The 18,864-nt window shown below is 46.6% G+C and overlaps 1 protein-coding gene across 3 annotated transcripts in view; it reads left to right on the top strand.

Moving 5' to 3' along the window:
* Window positions 1–18,864, top strand: part of SETD2 (SET domain containing 2, histone lysine methyltransferase) — a 1,168,808-nt gene that overhangs the window by 580,770 nt on the left and 569,174 nt on the right. For all 3 annotated transcript variants that reach the window (XM_078662450.1, XM_078662451.1, XM_078662449.1), the window contains exons 11-12: window positions 7,395–7,523; window positions 8,036–8,704. In XM_078662450.1, coding sequence (XP_078518576.1) covers window positions 7,395–7,523; window positions 8,036–8,704 — 798 coding nt within the window. The remainder of the gene's footprint in view (window positions 1–7,394; window positions 7,524–8,035; window positions 8,705–18,864) is intronic.

Below are 18,864 nucleotides of genomic sequence, written 5' to 3'. Positions count from 1 at the left end.
AATCAGACAAGCTGATGTGATCTGCTTGAGGAAGTGCTGGGTGTTGTCATAGCATCTCACCACCCGTCCAGGAAGTCCATATATTTTGGATGTTCAGTAATGGTTGTGACCTAGTTCCAGGGCCATTAGGTTGATCCCACTTCAGGCTAACCACTCATATGCTTGTTTTTCCCAACTCTTGTCTGACAGATCCTTGCCCTGGGCATAGTTAAAGGTTATTTTCCTGGCCTTTCTATATATGCTTGATCATCCCTCCCTGTTGAAGTCACCAGTTGTGGTGCCTTTTTGAAAGGTAAGGGCAGTCCAGGAACTAAACCATTCCAGACGGTAGATTCTCTGTATTAAAATGTACTAGGCCTTGCTCAAAAAAGAGCCTTGTAAGGGTCTTCAGGCTCATTCCGCCAGAGCTAGGTCCACCAATACGACCTCTGCTGAGGTTAGGTACTGAACATCTGCCAGGCAGCTGCAATGTTGTCATTACACATCTTCGAAAGGCTTTACTGCTTTGACTCTTCAGTCTGAATGCAGTGCCATTTTTCCATGTTGGTTCTCCAAGACTTCCTGTTGTGAAGCCCACTCTTCTCTACCTTTTGGGTGGTACAGCTTTGGTATCTATTCAAAAGATGAGGAATCTGTGGTTAAAAGTATCCATCTAAAGAACAAGTAGCTTAGCTTGGATAGCTCTAATTTTTGGCAGATACTCTTTAACTTCAGGTTCTTAACCAACCCACTCTCCTCTCTGTTCTATGGAGTGGGCTCCTACGTATTAGCAAGGTTCCAAGTTTGATTCTGTCCCCTAAGGTTCTCAGTCTGTTACAGATGTGAGCATGCAGGAGTGCTGCCTATATATACTTGTCCCTTCCAGTAGCACAGCAAAGCCAGCTCAGAGTCTGATGCCCCATGTGAGAAAGTGGCTCTGTATATATTGTTCCCAAATAGGTACAGTGTGCACAGAGTCAACAGACCCCAGAGGTTTGGCAGAGGCTAAAGTTAGATATAACCTTACTCTCTAAAGTGGTAGCTTGGTCGAGCAGTAAGGCAGTATCAGAGGACAGTGTAAAGCATTTGTTGTACACCCTTAGTCAGCAAATGGTCTCACACACTCAAGAAGAACTCTAGGCCAATGGGTTTATATCAAAAGATATAGTTGTTTTATTTTAGAACCAACTAGGTATCAAAATATACTTTCTCAGAATGAGTTACTTTAGTTAAATACTTTGCAAATAAGCAATAGACTTTTGGAATGCAATAGTTACAATTTGTTGCAATAGGCAACACAATTTCAAACCCAATAACACATTGAGCTCAATGGGAATTTATAAAAAGGAGGCAATAGATTACTTCCAGGATTACTTTTCTAACTGCAAGACTGGATCCTAGATTCAGTCCTGAGACAGGTACTGTAAACAGTTGAGCAAAATCGGTTAAGTCACAGTAGTGATTTTTAAGTAATATTTTGGTATTTTAAAAGTTGACAGAAGAAATTTCACAGAAAAACAGTCAATGATTTCCTATGAAACAAATTCACTTAAGTGGGGTTATAGTTACTCTTTCTAACTTAGGGATGGATCCTAGATCCATCCCTGGTACACCGCTTGTAAACGGTTGAAGGATTGTGTTTTTGTTATACCGGTGATTTTTAACGATTTTTTGTAAGTTTGCAAAATCGAAACTTTTTCAACAAAAAACAGGCAATGTTATCCTATGGAAGGAAATTTAGATTGCAGATAAAGTATGTTTGCGTAACTTTTGTAATGCAGTGCTGGGCTCCTAGGTCCCGCACTGGGACATCTATCTTAAACAGGTAAGTAATTACGTGTTTGTAGTTTGTACGATTTTTAAGGAATATTTGTACTTTGTAAAAATCGACACTTGAAAGAAATTTCACAGAAAAACAGTCAATGGTTTTCTATGGAAGAAAATTGAGTTAGCGGTAAGTACGGTTGTAATTACTTTTCAGGGTCAGTGCTGGGCACCAAGATCCAGCACTGGGTTCTCTCCTGATAGCAGGTAAGTAGGTCAGAATTCGTTGTTCGTCTGATATTAGACAAATATTTTAAAGTTTCAAAAATCCACACTTAAAGAATTTTCAAGTGAAACCAATCCATGTTACCCTATGGAAGAAAAGTGAGTTATTGGCTTTTGGGTAAGTACTCGATTGGCAGAGTTAAGAGTCGGGGCATAGACTCAGGAGTCTCCCAGGGTCAGGTAAGCACAGTTGTTACACCCTCAGTGGCACAGGGGCAGCCGGGTGCAGAGGTAGTTAGGCCCAATGTTATCCTATGGCAGGCAGGGGGCCACTGGTTGGTGACTGCTGGCTAGCAGGCCACACGGCTGTGGGAGCTGGGCTTCTGGTCACTTACTCAGGGCAAGTGGGGAAGTGAGATAGGGTAGAGGTTGCACTCCCAGGGACACTCGAGTGGCTGGGTGCTTTTGCATCTAGTGCATCTGCTGCCTGTACCCTGACACCAGGTCAAGGACTGCAAGATTTGTAGGACCTTCCCTCAGAAGACCCTCAGGGACAGGGAGGGCCGCCTGCTTTTGTGGCTACAAAAGCTAAAGGATCAGGATCATCCTGTTTCAGAGGTAAGGCAGTATTGCCTCTGGTTCTACCTCAGCCTCTAGAAAGAGGGCTGCGGAGGCGGTACTTTCTTCTCCTGGGGCTAAAGTTGCTAGGAAGCAGCAATCTATTAAGGGGTTTGAGAAGCCTTCCACATCTAAGGCTATCCCCCCTACTAAGGATAAAGTTGGGTCATCCACGCCCCCGAGAAGATCAACACAAAAGTTACCTCAAAAATCTTCTGAGAAGACTTTACCTCAGAAATCGACCCTGCAGTCGACAACTTCTTCGTCGACCAGGATTCCAGTCAGCGCTACTTCAACGTCTACGGTAACTTTGACCTCTCCTAAGCCTGACATGATTGTCAACAGCGTCTTCACCGTCGACGATGGTCTATGTATCCGTCAGACCTATCTCGTCGACGACAGAGTCTTCATCTGCCGTCGTCAGCGCCTCGTCGACGAGCAAGCTGAAGAAAATCCTGCCGACATTCGCTTCGTCGACGTCACCGTCGACGGTTGCCTTACCGTCGACGAAGAAAGCATCGTCGACGGGCTCGTCGACGATTGCCTCGCCATCGACGGGCTCGTCGACGATTGCCTCGCCGTCGACGGAGAAACCACCGTTTCGGATGTATTTGCCTCACACACCCCGAAGGATGTCATGCTTCATCATCGGCGGTTGCTCCTCGTCGGGGGGGCGGTGCAATCCCCGACGGGCACACCTCAAAGAGGGGCACTTTGGCGGAGATCTTTTGTATCCAACTGCCCTGTGGTGAAGTGTGGGTGTGTGGGCGGGAAGGCAACTGAGCCTGAGGTGCTAATTAAAATGCAGCAAGGGGTGCCGGAAACTATTTTATTCTGGTGGTCCCCCTGTTGCAGTTAAAATCGTGAAAACAAGCTCACTCAGTGTCACCTCGTTAGGTAGAGTGACCTGTGTGGAGCTCTGAAAAACAACAAGTGGTCAACATGTTTCTCGCAGAAGGAATACTATCCAGCGATTCATCAGGACCTTAAAAAGTGAAAACTATAAAGAAAATGAACTCAATAACATGCCAGTGTCATGTATATGGTGTGGTGCGGGTATATTTTACCTCAATGGAAAGTCCTATGCCTAATGGTTAAGGGCTAAGTGCCACATGAGTGGTCGGCGGGTCGGCACAACGGGGTTAAGCCTTCAGACTTGGCTCAATCAGCCCGTGTCCGCGTCGTATCACCTACCCATCTCCGCCACTCATGTGGCACTTAGCCCTTAACCATTAGGCATAGGACTTTCCATTGAGGTAAAATATACCCGCACCACACCATATACATGACACTGGCATGTTATTGAGTTCATTTTCTTTATAGTTTTCACTTTTTAAGGTCCTGATGAATCGCTGGATAGTATTCCTTCTGCGAGAAACATGTTGACCACTTGTTGTTTTTCAGAGCTCCACACAGGTCACTCTACCTAACGAGGTGACACTGAGTGAGCTTGTTTTCACGATTTTAACTGCAACAGGGGGACCACCAGAATAAAATAGTTTCCGGCACCCCTTGCTGCATTTTAATTAGCACCTCAGGCTCAGTTGCCTTCCCGCCCACACACCCACACTTCACCACAGGGCAGTTGGATACAAAAGATCTCCGCCAAAGTGCCCCTCTTTGAGGTGTGCCCGTCGGGGATTGCACCGCCCCCCCGACGAGGAGCAACCGCCGATGATGAAGCATGACATCCTTCGGGGTGTGTGAGGCAAATACATCTGACAAAGGGATGCCCACAGGTGTTATGTTTACACCTCTGGTCACGCCAGTTTTTGCTTAGTCCTTCTTAGTCTTCCTCTAACCTTCCTTGTAGGAACAGTTCAGCCCCCCGCTTTGTTGGTGAAAACAAAACACCACCGACATCAGAACGCACCTACTCTAATTCAATTCAGTTATACATTAAAGACGCACCTCTTTAAAGTGCAAGACCACATTAATTCATTAGCACCTCTTACTATCTGCCTCATTAACAATCCTGAATTGTACAGCAGGGTCTCACATCGACTCTTGAGCTCATTCAGATCCTACCATATGCATGTATACTGTCTTGACCAAATTGAAAAGAGGAGAGAAGGAGCCCAAGTAGTGATATACAACCTTTCTGAAACATAAGCATACAGATGAAGGGCAAATATCCTTTCAAATATTAAAGTTTGAACATGATGGTCGAGTACATCATGTGAACATTTATAGTAATTATCTGTAATCAGATCTTTAATTAAAGAGAACCCAAACATTCCGGCTGCTCGGAGCTAGGCACAGTTGCATAATAGAACAACGCATACCTCAATAATGCTTGCCTAAACCACGCAGTCTCAACCATAGCCATTACCATGCATGCCTTTACAACGAATTTTGTTGTAAAGTCATGATTGGTAAAAGCAAGGCATGGCAAATATCACCCCCCCGCACCCCTAAAAATGCCCCATAGCCCTGCAATGCTCCCCACTCCAGTCCTAAAAACAACCTGACACCCTAAACCCTGGCCCCTAGCCCCAAAAGCTTCCCCCGCCCTGAGCCCTAAAACGGCCCCCAGGTCTAAAAACTATCTTGTCCTCAGCCCCCTGCTCACAGCTCCAAAACAGCCCAAAAAATGACCCCAACCACATCCCCCCGCCCTAATCCCTAAAGCAGCTCTCACCCCAAAAAACTACCCTGCCCCCATCTTGAGCCCTAAAACAGCACCCAGCCCCCGCCCTGAGCCCCTAAAAACTACCCATAGCCTTGCAATGCACCCCACTCCAGCCCTAAAAATGACCTAACCCCACTATACGTTCAAAGTGCGTGTTTATGCACCGATTGCAGGTTTTAAAAACACATTAATAAAAGGCATTGTCATTTACAATGCCAATAGCTCAAACTTTAATGCTGCGAGACCTATTGCATTGTAAATGCTTGTTTCTTGCACCTGGCAAAGTCGGGGTTGTCGCATGCAACTCTGAAAGTTTTCCTAGCAGCAATTTCAAGGTACAGACAAGATGGGTCCACCTCACTTTATTCTTCAAGAATAATACTACAATTCTTCAAGGGACTTTTTAGAATGTTTCCTCCGGTACATCGTCCACCACCATCGTGGCATCTCAATGTAGTATTAGCGCAGCTCATGCGCCATCCTTTTGAACCGATACACAGAGTCGATTTGAAGTTCCTTACATGGAAGGTGTGTCACTTTTATTGGCCTTTACTACCTCTAGAAGAGTCAGCGATATCCAGGCTTTGACAGTTCATCCACCTTTCTTACAGTTCGCACATGACTCAGTGATGCTCCGCACAAACCCAAAATTCATGCCTAAGGTGCCTTCAGACTTTCACCTAAATGAGCCAGTCATCTTAAAGACACTTTTTCCTAACCCACAATCCCCTGCGGAACGGGCATTAAATACACTGGATATTAAGAGGTGTTTAAAGTTCTATTTACAAAGGACAGCCACTTTACGTAAATCTGATCAGCTGTTTATCGCCTATGGAGGAATCCGTAAGGGCCAAGCAGTATCTAAACAAACAGTTGCAAGATGGATTTCTGCAGCTATCGATTTGTGCCATACACAAGCAGGAAGACCTTTGAAAGCAACTCCAAGAGCGCACTCTACGAGAGCCGTGTCTTCATCAACTGCTCTTTTCGCTGGAGTCCCTCTCCAGCACATCTGCAGAGTGGCAACATGGGCCAGCCGCCAAACCCTTCTGTTTGGATGCAACCAGCGAGACCGATGCTTCAGTGGGTCAAGCAGTTCTGCGTAATCCTTTCAAGTAAGGTGAGCCTCTTTTTCCCACCTCCTCTTTTGCTGTCAGACGCTTGTTATGCTTTATTGCTCTTTTATGCATGCTCATCTAACTGCATTTCTGCATGATGATATATTGTATATTATGGGCATCTCTTAAATGCAAGCTTTACTGCAAATAGCATCTGCCGAACACGTATATATATACTGCTCTCTACTCTGATTCAGGCATGTGAATCTATGAAAGACACCCCAATACTGGAGAAGAACAATAGTTACTTACCTGTAATCTGTGGTTCTCCAGTATTGGTGTCTTTCATAGATTCACATGCACCCGCCCACCTCCCCTTGGAGGCTCTAGGCTACTATGGTTATCATCACTCCTTTGCGAGAAAATCTGAGAGCCTGAGGCTCTGGGGAGAACCTTGGGTGCTGTTGCCTGATTGGCTGCAGTTTGGACTATACAAAATGACTAAGATAGTCATGGATGTGGAGGTTATTTCTCCTGTAGCTTGGGCTACTTTACTTCCTGGTTGGTTTTACCAGGTTGTTTCTATGTAATTATGGCATATTATTGCTTTTTTATGTACCGTGGGACTCCCACTCCGACGACGGGGAATGATTCAAGCATGTGAATCTATGAAAGACACCAATACTGGAGAACCACAGATTACAGGTAAGTAACTATTGTTCTTAAGCAAGCAATGTGACAAAGCCAGAAGGCCAGTAGGCTAGAATGCTTTACAGCATGTATCAGCATTTCAGGAATGATGTTCCAAGGAAGCCTGAGACCTGCAGACTGAGATCGGTCAGGCAGGTAATTCATAGTGAATAATGCAAGTCTGCTAATGCAATGTTGTGCAAAAATAATGTCTAGCCTAGCTTTAGCAGAGCCTGACTCCTGATGTCTTTTGAGAAAAAGCAAATGGCTATGTAAATGAGCTTTCGATAGGTTAATTGATTGACTGTATTTTATGCACTAAACATGGATTCATACCTCCTCAACCTACACTGGGCATACTTTCCCTACAAGGTAGAATTGGAAACAAGTGAATTTATCTAAATGATTATTCTGTCTGATTTGTTTAGAACACACAGTCTCAGTCCTGCCTGAAGTGTTTCTTGGAGTACCACGGATTGTCTCTCATTTGGATATGGATGGCTGAGCTAGGGGATGGAAAGGAAAATTCCATTGGCAATATCAAGTTGCAGCTGGAGGTCAGTAACTAGGAGTTTTTCAGAAATGTAGTTAATTTTTATAAATGATCCTTCCCACACAAGCATGTATTGTGTTTGTGCTGCTTTTGAAAGAACAGTCCGCATTGATGCCAGTTACAAGGAAGGGGCAGTTGAATATAGTTGCACAAGGTTCCCCTCCAATAAGACCACAAATACATCATTTTGGGTAAGCCTTACGCTATTCGGTTGTACTTATAGGTATAGTTGGGGCCTCTTATGTAGCGCTTATCTTTGTAGAGGATGTGTCTGCCCATTCCACCTTAGACATTCTAGTTGTGCAGTACCACTGTTTGCATACATAACTGGCGCAGCATTGCTACAAGAATAGAATTTAACACCATCCTCTTCTTGAAAAATACATGCTGTCATGCCATTTGATTATTGGTTATAAATATTTGTGGTATCTCTCAGTGCCAGTCACCTTTTAAGTTCTCAGAAACCCGTGCAATGTATCCAAACTCATTCTTAGACCTTTGTTTTTCTTTAATTAGATTATAAAAACACTGGAGCGCTTGCCTATTCCCAACAAAAATATGTTGGAAGAGAGCAAGATCCTTCCAATTATCCAACGTTGGTCTCAAACCAAGATTGCAATCCCACAATTTAGTGAAGGAGATGGATATTCCAGTGAAAGCACGTCACGAGCCCAAACTCCCCTCAGCATACCCGATCCCTCTGGCAAATTACCAGCTGAGGTTGATCTGGAAACTCCAAGGAAGCTGATGCTTCGAAGACTGAAGATTGTAAGCGAAAACAGCATGGACAGTGCGGTTTCTGACGCAGCAAGTGAGACAGAGGTCAAAGAAGTGAAGGACTTGATTGACCTAGAAACCAGTGAAGTAGCTGAGGAAAAGGAGGTAGAGCTGCAGAAGACCACCACTCTGATAGATGAACATTCAACCCTGAATGCTGAATCTGCCTCAGCAATAGACATTGGCAAACCATCAGCCCTAGAGTCTGAGGCTGAACCAACAGAAGGGGAGAACAGAGAGGCCAGTGGGCCAAAGCTCGAAGATGTATCAACTATAGAAACACCGTCTCAGGATGAGGAGGAGGGAGTGTCTGACATTGAAAGTGAGAGAAGTCAGGAGCCACCGGACAAGATAGCAGACATGAGTGACTTAGCCACTAGGCTGTTGGATTGCTGGAAAGATCTAAAGGTAGGATTATTGTTTGTCTTTTTAATTTTAACTATCATTTTTACTTGATGTATAATGATTCCCTTCAAAAGTTTGTTCAGTTGTCTTTAAGTGCTCATCAGCCTCCTTTAATAATATGTAGTGAAAAGAAGACCCAAAATAAATTGGATAGGAATAAAACTGTTGTGTTTATCACTTGTTAGAATAATGTGAAATGTTGCGAAGAACATTGTCATTATGCAGTAGCCATCTTCACCTGCAATAACAGTACAAGTTGAATCATTTGACTTGCTGTGTTGAAGCGCGGGGGATGGCCAACATTTTAACATTCATTTTGTGTTATGCATAAAATGGTATTGCCTTTTCTTCTAAATTAGGAAAAATTATGGAAATGTCAAATAGATTGACAAAAACCAGTGAAAGATTTGGATGAATACCTGTGAACAAAGTGACCATGAACTATTAACAAGTTGCGACAAAACTCTGTTCCATTAAAGATTATACAGTCTTTGTACTTGAGGGTATGTTGGATCTCATTTTTGAAGTGCACCCTTGAATATAGTAGAGGTAGCTGGTAGGGAAATGTGAGAAGTAAGGTCAAACTTGATTCCAAAATATGTGCTAGCCAATACAGTGTTACATTTCTTAATGTTGTAAATCCTTAAACACTCCGTTCCTAATTTCTGTGTCTGGTTGTGTGCATTATGTTTTTACGTAAGAAGTAGTGGAGTCTGCGCAAGGAAACTGCATAGCCTTGCTAAGCAAATTTGTAAGTGAAAACATGAATAAGAATAGTGCTTTTTAGCGTTTGGATAATGTGATTTGCTCTATTGCATGCTGTTTGCTCAAAGACACAATATCACAATTTTAAAAATGTATCTGAAAGAAACAGGTTAGTGTTAGATGCCTTACTATATAAGATTCCCAGGCGTCAGACTGGATCCGGAAAGTTTTCGTCAGCAGTACCCCTGCCCGTCGGTAGGCATTGTCTGCGGCTCCGCGTCCGTCGTCGGCGTCGTGATTGCCGGGATAATGTCGTCAGAGTACTTAGACTCTGCCCTCGGACGCAGACCTCAGTTCTTTTTTCCGCGCCAGCAAGCGCAGATCCGGGAAGAGCAGTACTCTAGTCATTTTTTGACTAACTTTTTTGATCTCTTTTGATCACTTTTCGAGTCGATTATCGACTCGCTGTGCCGATAGGGATGCCTGGATTTAAACCTTGCGAGGCCTGTCACCGCTTGATGTCGGTGACTGACCCCCACCTTCGGTGCCTTTACTGCCTCGGGGCCGACCATGATGACAAGTCATGCCCCGACTCCCGGGCCTTGACCTCGAAGGCTAGACGGGAGCGGTCCTGTAAGCTGCTCGAGATCCGGCAGTCGGCTCCGCACCGCTCGAGGTCTTGGTATAGGCGGAAGTCGAGGGACCGGTCGCGGAGCCGCAGTCATCGCCGCTTGTCGAGTCACCACCACTCGTCTGGCACCAAGTCCACCGGTAAGTTGAGTCATTCGAAAAAGAAGTTGAAGAAGCGTCCTCGCTCTTCCGACTCCCCCCGATGCTCGCGCGATGCGGCCGGGGGTTCGGGCGACACCGCCAGTGCAGCTCCGCCGGAGCCACAAGTGCCGCGTCCAGCTCCATACCCGGCGGTCACTGGGCTGCACGCAACGCCGGAGGAGGTCAGTGCTTTCCTCACGGCCATGAGGTCGCACTTCCCTCCGTCGGAACCTGACGAAGCGCCTTCGGGCCCCGCGGGTCCGACTGGGAGCCCTAGCGACTCCTCCGCTGGCGCCGACCCAGAGGGTGTCGCTCCAGGTGCCATCTTTGGACGACACCGGCCCCGGTTTCAGCCCCAGTCTGGGTGTGACGCCAGAGCGGTGCCACTCTGCGCCGTTTCCGGCGTCGATGGGTGAGCAATTCACCTACGACCCGGCTCCATCATTTTTGCCTGTTTACCAGGAGATGGATGACGAGGAGGACTGAGAGGGGCCTGAGGACCCTCTGGCACAGCAGTGCCAGTTGAGCCAGGACTGGGCAGAAGAGCTGGGGGAGGCCAGTGGTCTGTACACGTCGCCCGACACTGGATTAGTCTCTCCTCCCTCCGTGGCTTCAGAGGAGGGGGTAACTTATAGCGTGGTGTCACTGAGGTGCTCAAACCGCAGGCAAGCTCCTCTGAGCCTCTACTGCCTTTTAACGAGGCCCTCACCGACGTTCTGATGGGCACCTGGTCCAAGCCCTCTACAGGCCTCCCTGTGGATCGGAACGTGACCCAACCCCACCGCCCGGTTCCGGGTGACCCCTGCTTTCTGTCCGTTCACCCCACCCCCGAGAGCCTGGTGATCCAGGCCTCTATGTCCCAGACCGCATTCCCGGCCGCCCCTCCGGATCGGGAATCCAAAAGGTAAGATCAGTTTGGAAAGAAACTGTTCTCTCTGAGTTTGGGGCTGCGGTCTGTCAACACCGCCTGCCTTTTGGGCCGTTATACCCACTCTCTGTGAGATACGGTTGCTGACGTGCTGCCACAGTGTCAGGAGGAGGCCCGGACACGGCTAGCCCAAGTCCTGGCGGAGGGGCGGGATGCAGCACGTACCTCCATTAGATGTGGACTTGACACCACGGACTCGCTGTACAGAGCGATTTCCATGACGGTGGCGATTCGTCGCCACGCCTGGCTGAGGTCTGCCAACTTCTCGGGGGATGTCCAGGCCATGCTCATGGACATGCCCTTCGATGGCCGTCGCCTTTTTGGTGACAAAGCGGACAGTGCGCTAGAGCGTTTCAAGGACTACAGGGCTATGGGCAAGTCCTTGGGCCTAGGCCAGCGCCAGCAAACTTTTGCTTTTCGCCCCTTTCGTGGCCAAGGAAGGGGCGCCCCCACACATCCAGCCAGCCACAGGCCGCAGAACCAGTCTCAACGCGGTCGCGGAAGTCGTTACCGCCGTGGCAGGTGCCGGGGTACAATGGCAGGGTCAGTCCACATGCGCTCCCGCAGCATCTGCCTCTAAGCCTTCCGGCATTTCAGGCCCATTCGACGCCAGTGGGGGGCAGGGTTCGCCATCACCTCCTCCACTGGCGTACCATCACGTCGGACAGGTGGGTGCTGCAAATCGTCGAAGGGTTTACTCCCTCCAGCCATGCCACCGCAGTACCACGGCATGTCGGGTGATCACTTGCAACTTCTGTAGGAGGAAGTTACGGCCCTCTTGTCCAAGGGGGCCATCGAGCGCGTTCCTGGGCCACAAGTAGGACGTGGTTGCTATTCCAACTTCTTTCTGGTACCCAAGAAGGGCAAGGGAGGCCTACGTCCGATCTTGGACCTTCGGAGCGTCAGCGGCTTCCTCAGGAAGGAGAAGATCAAGATGCTGACTTTGGCTCAGGTCCTAGCTGCCCTGGACCCGGGAGACTGGATGGTGGCGTTGGAGTTGCAGGACGCATATTTTCACATCCCTGTCTGCCGGCGCTACCTGCGGTTCACGGTAGGCCACGAGCACTTTCAGTTTACCGTGCTCCCCTTTGGCCTTACCAGTGCCCTTTCGGGTGTTCACGAAAGTGATGGTGGTGGTCGCAGCTCATCTGCGCAGATCAGGGGTTTCAGTCTTCCTCTATTGCGACGATTGGTTGTTGAAGGCGGGCTTTCCCCAAACAGGTGTATCCCACCTCCAGACTACGGGCGACCTCCTGCACTTGCTGGGTTTCTCCATCAACGTGCCGAAGTCACACCTTTGCCCCTCTCAGAAGCTCCTTTTCACCGGAGCGGTTCTGGACTCGGCGCAGTTTTGGGTTTATCCCCCCAAACAGCGGGTTCGGGATATTCAGGCTCCGATTCCGATCTTTCAGCCTTTATCCCGAGTTTTGGTCAGGTTGACGCTGCGGCTCCTGGGGCTGATGGCCTCCTTCATCCTTATGGTGCATCACGCCAGGAGGCGGATTCGTGCTCTACAGTGGGACCTGAAGTTTAACCTGTCCGACCACGTCCTGATCTCGGAGGGCACTGCGAGTCATTTGCAGTGGTGGCTCACGAACCACGATTGGGTCAGCGGCAGATCCCTCTTCCTACACCAACCCAAGCACGTGGTAGTGACGGATGTGTCCCTCCTGGGATGGGGGGGCCACATGGGAGAGGCGGAGATCAGAGGCCTCTGGTCTCCTGCAGAGTCCCAGCTCCATATCAACCTTCTGGAGCTGCGGGCGATCCGACTTGCACTGAAGGCATTCCTTCCCACTGTCCGAGGAAGTGTAGTGCAGGTGTTAACGGACAACACCACCGCCATGTGGTACTGCAACAAACAAGGCGGGTGGGGTCGTGGACCCTTTGTCAGGAGGCTCTGCACCGCTGGACATGGCTGGAATACCAGGGCGTCACCCTGGTGGTTCAACACCTGGCAGGTTCCCTGAACGCCAGAGCGGACAAACTCAGCCGCCGGTGCTTGATGGATCACGAATGGCCTCTGAACTCGGACGTGGCACAAGGTCTTTTTCAGCAGTGGGGAGAGCCTTGGTTAGATCTATTCGCCACCGAAGAGAACGTGCAATATCATCATTCTGTACGTTGGAATTTCCAAGGCGGCACTCGCTCGGCGACGCTTTTCGTCACGAGTGGAGCTGCGGTCTGTTGTACGCCTTTCCGCCTATACCACTTCTGCCCAGAGTGCTGAAGAAGATCAGGCGAGACCGGGCCCAAGTCATCCTTGTGGCTCCAGACTGGGCATGAAGATACTGGTATCCCGAGCTACTCAGCATGTCAGTCGATCCCCCGATTCGTCTGCCTCTTTAGAAGGACCTTCTGTCGCAGCAGCAGGGGACGGTCCTCCACCCGAACCTGTCAGGACTCCACCTACATGCGTGGAGATAGAGCGGTGACAGTTGAGGCCATTTGACTTGCCTCCTGAAGTCTGTGATGTGATTCTGGCAGCCAGGCGTCCCTCCACAAAAACGGTATACGCCTGCAGGTGGAACAAATTTGTGGCATGGTGCACAGCAAAGGCTGTGGATCCACTCTCTGCCCCCCTTTCAGAGGTTCTCCTCTTCCTTCTTTCTCTTGCCCAGGAGGGCTCTGCTCTGGGCACTATCAAGGGCTACCTCTCGGCCATTTCAGCCTTCTTAAGGCTTCCTGATCAACCTTCTCTTTTCAAGTCCCCTGTTGTAAATAGATTCTTGAAAGGCATCACACACATGTTTCATCCTGTTCCCTTCGTGATACCTCAGTGGGACTTGAATCTTGTCCTGACGTATCTGATGTGCGCTCCCTTTAAGACACTTCATAACTGTCCTCTTCGTCTTCTGACTCTTAAAACTGCATTCCTGGTTGCCATCACCTCTGCCAGGAGAGTGAATGAGCTCCAGGCTCTATCTTCTAAACCTCCTTTCCTCTCTGTCCATCCGGACAAGGTTGTTCTGAGGACTCGTCCTTCTTTCCTGCCCAAGGTGGTCACAGCCTTTCATATCGGGCAGTCCATCACCTTGCCCACCTTCTCTCCGCATCCGTCGAAAGAAGAGAGGCTCCACCGTCTGGACCCAAAACGTGCGCTCTCCTTCTTTCTAGATCGCACACGCCAGTTCCGGGTGGGCCACCAGCTCTTTGTTGGTTACGTGGGCGCTACGAAGGGACGGGCGGTGCACAAGCGGATCATCTCTCGGTGGGTTTTCTTGTGCATCAAGGCTTGCTACTCCTTGGCGAAAAAGGAGGCTCCTGTTGGGCTGCGCGCCCATTCTACTCTGGCGACGGCGGCTACTACTGCCCTGGGTCGGGGAGTCCCATTGCAGGACATCTGTCAGGCAGCTACGTGGGCCTCTCTGCACACGTTAGCTAGACATTACTGCCTGGACAGCCTAGTCCAGAGAGATGGCTTTTTCGGCCGTTCCGTTCACCAGGACTTTCTGGTGTGATCTTGGTTCGCAGACCCACTACCGGGGTTCGTATTTCTGGGGTATCTATTCGAAGGTAAGGTATCTAACACTAACCTGTTTCTTTCAGATGCACAAATTACTTACCTTCGGTAACGATATATCTGTAAGAAACAGTAGTTAGTGTTAGGTTCCTTCCCGCCCCACCCATCCTCCCCGTTCTGCGAACCGATATCTAGGGTTAAGGACATCCCTTTCAGAGCCCTACTTTCATGGCACCAGTGTCGGTTTCTATCATGGCTCTGCGTTCCTGGCGCGGAAAGCTGTGTACAGAACTGACGTCAGCGTGCGAGGGCGGTGTCTAAGTACTCCGACGTCATCCCAGCGATCACGACACCGACAATGGATGCAGAGCCGCAGACAACGCCTACCGACGCGCAGGGGTACTGCTGACGAAAACTTTCCGGATCCAGTCTGACGCCTGGGGATATTCTAAGGTAAGGAATCTAACACCAGCTACTGTTTCTTACAGATATATCGTTACCGAAGGTAAGTAACTTGTGCGTTAATTGGCTTGTAACATTACAATGCCAAATGCGACAAGATTATTTGCACACGGATTTGTAAGATTACCAGGTAAAACATTTTTTTTTTAAATGGGTAATGTTTTTATCCCATTAAAACAACTGTGTTAGGTATAGGGAATGGTCCTTGATGTGGTGTTTGCAGTCTTTATCCATTTTGCACCGTCAACAAACTACTTTAATATTCACAGCAACAACAATCATTGAGCCACCCAAGGCGACCATTCTCCAGTATGGAATCTCCTCTAGAGCTGCATGTTTTTTCTTTTTCCTCAAAGGAGGATGCAAGCACACTTGTTCACATTCTTGGTGGCATTAAGTTGTTTAAACCGTAAGGAGGTACCTTAGTGCCCCCTTTTTATGCAATGCTAGCTACTTATCGTCTGTCCTTGTTGGGGAATCTATGGCCTTTGAGCCATTTTCGGTTCACAGTATAATTGGTTGAAGCTTGTACTCTACTCTTCAGTGATATGTGATGCATACTTCTACTGTTAGTGATGGGTAAGGAAAATTGCATAAACAGTGCTATTTGCGTTGTATAATCCACTGCAGGCTGTGCTGGAGGAATAAATGTGTTGAGATATTCTGATTCTGGCAGCCTATTTTCAAGTTCAGTCTCTTGTACTAGGATGTATAGAGCCACAGAGTTAAAAAGACAGTCTGTTGCAGTAGTAAGACCGAGTTTATTATGAACTCACTTTACAGACCCCTCTCTGGTCTTTCATTACAACCGGCTGCCATGCCTCTTCTCCTTACCTGATGCCTCATGCTCCTAAATTCAAATCACAACATTCCCCACACATTCATAAGATATTGCACACAGCTAGCACACTCAAAATGTTTGTACATGACATGACATTTCAGATCCATGCAACACAGGCACAAAACTCAAGACATAATTCACCTCACCCTTTGTCACCTTAACTCAACAAACACATAAAGAATAATAAACAAATGCAAAAATATTCCAGTACATACATCACACAATTAGTGCTACCTAGACATACAATCTACTCGTAATTTTCATGTATAAAATTGAAATCCTTTTCTAGCAACTTTGTGGTGAGACTAAGGATTCAAGCTGTAGATTAATGAAAATTGGAACCACACTAGATATGTAGAAGACGTTTGTGGCCCATCCTCAGTGTGAACCTTCTAACTTAAAAAATTCTTAAACCTGTTTGCAGCCTACACAGAAGTTAGTAACTTCTTTTCTGTAATTGAGTACGATTACTCACATTTTTCCGAACCTTTGGCCTAGAAGATACTGTGGACTCACTGCCATCACCATTTTGTGTAATCACTGCTCCTAAACCTTTACTACTTGTAGCCACAGTTATACAAATCTTATTGAGAATGGGCGCTCTACATAGATGTCTCAATATTAGTAAAATCTTGATCCTGTTCCTCATTCCACAGACTAAAATTGTGAATAATTTACAGTAAAAAGGACATCACTTCCTTCTTGGTAGTACCAGATGAGTTCTCAATAGCCTTAATCAAACTGGGTTTGTAATTAATATAATTTGGTGTAAAAATGTGTCCAGTTATTCAGTCGGTCATTTAGCAAAAATGCATTTGTCCTTCCTCAGCCTCAATCTTCTCTTTCAAGGTTTCCCAAACGTCTTTCACTTTAGTCTCATGTGCTGCCTTATCTTTAGCAAAAATGAGGATATCATCCTGACAAATTAGCAATTCTTTATTCCCCTTAAATAAAGTAGACATTATCCTTTGAAATATTGGAGCAGCTGAAGCCAGTTCGGAGGTAATGTGCCAAATAGTAAAATCGCATCCAGCGTTATAGAAGACATTGGGTACTGACACACTTCCTCTAAAGTTTCTGACAATATGCACATCAACTCAAACTTTGTGAAAAATGTCCACCTTGTTCAATAGCTAACTTGTATTTAGTTTTAGGAAGGGGTTTGTCATTTACCCACATTTCAGGGTCGGGGAAAGTGCAAGGACAGTGCCAATTGTGTTGTTTAATCGACTGTTGGTTGTGCTGGAGAAATAAGTGTTTAAGAAGAAGTGATCTGATTCTGGTAGCCTTTATTAAAGCTTGACCTTTTGAACTAGGGTGTAGAGTGCCACAGCCCTGAGTGAAGAGCCAAGAGACAATCTCCTGAACCTTTTTCCCTCAGGATCCTCTTGCCAGGAGCTAAATAAATAAAAGAACTGGAACATTTTTCCTAATCGGGCATGATGATCTATTGGTGCTTCCTAAAGGAGCAATGTCAGTTTTCCCTCCGCTCTAGGATGCAGTCTGTTAAGGTATATTTTCCTACTTTTCTCTCACTGTTCCCTTAGGAAATGGCATTTAACAAAGTTTTCCTTGTCATATTTCTTATTAAGTCTTTTAAAAAAATGAAATGCCTTTTTTTTTTAAAGAAAATAAAAGAATTATGGTCAATATAGCTTGCAGTAGGCTGCAATAAATTGGTTTCTTTTGATCAATTTGGCTTTTATAAAGCAAAGCTTAGTTTATTAGTGTTCTGTAATCTCACCTGTTGGCAAGAAGTATTACTGCTTAAGGTTTCTATGGACATTCCCCTGAAAGAGACTTTTTACTTCTCCATAAACATCAGACTTTCCAACTTGATCTGTCATAAAAGTTGCTGTTAGTAGGATCTATGGCGGACAGTTCTTAGGAAATGACTTCACCTCAGTCAGTGATAGTTGAAGCACTGAAACAAACAAGAGTTGACTTCAAATCAAGATCTCATGTCTCAACCAGCAGTGATGGTTCTAAATAATGGGATCTTCCTTAAAAAAAGTCATGTACACTTAATGGCTCTGTCTATGTGCAAGCTGCCGGCACACTTTTTTTCTTTAATAGAATAGATTCAATAAATTTAAAAAAAGATTGCTTTAGCAATATTTTTGGATGTTCCAACATTATCAGACTGTGAAGAGCTGAAACGAGATTCGATCTCATTAGGATTTTGTAGTTCTCTCTTCAGAGTTCCAAAGTTCGAGGACGTCAAAGTTTACTTAAAGAATGTGACCCTGTAAGTTACTGCACTACTTTGGTTTATGTGACGGTTTTTAGAGTAGAGCCATCCTGTTGGCGGATAAAGAACAGTTGGAGACCTTTATTGTTGTAGCCTACAAGGTTACCTTAGAAGAGATGGAGAAACTTTGCCACCGGGCAACCTTGGATTATGCATATAATTAGAATGTTGTGAGGTGAAGGATGCCAGTTTGTCTTTTTTTTGGGAGGGAAAGTCTTCTGTAGGCAAAGGCAACATTTTTTAGCAGTTCCTATATCTGCTTGGAATGGAGTGTTTTCTGGTATCTTCACTTTTGTCTTGCATGGTTGAGACATTTACCCTACCATACAGGGTCACAGCCCTTCCAAAGGTTGTAACTTTCTCTACATTGAAGAAGGGACTATTATATCAATTGGAGTTTTGACCTTGGAGGTGTTTTTGGTGTCCTGTTTCTTTGAGAGAATCTACAAAATCAATACAGTTGTTTATGGTGTGTAGGTCTCTAGAGATGCACACTACAATGGTGAATCCTTTGGTCGACATTGATGGGAGCTGTGGTCCAAATTTCTGGTCTTCTCTGGCCTTCCTCTCAGGGGGTCCTTCAAAAAATAACATTGCACTGATGTGGATAAAAGCGGCGAACACCCATTACAACGAAGAGAGAACATCGCAGGTGCATTACAATGCACATTTTACACAGTGGGAACCTTTACAAGGCAATCTTTTACATCGCGATTTACCACATCGCGGGGATTTTACATCC

This window comes from Lissotriton helveticus, chromosome 10 (assembly GCF_964261635.1).
Source record: "Lissotriton helveticus chromosome 10, aLisHel1.1, whole genome shotgun sequence".
Classification (NCBI taxonomy): Eukaryota; Metazoa; Chordata; class Amphibia; order Caudata; family Salamandridae; genus Lissotriton; species Lissotriton helveticus.
The sequence above is the reverse complement of the archived record's forward strand: the minus strand, read 5'-3'. Positions and strand labels throughout refer to the sequence as shown.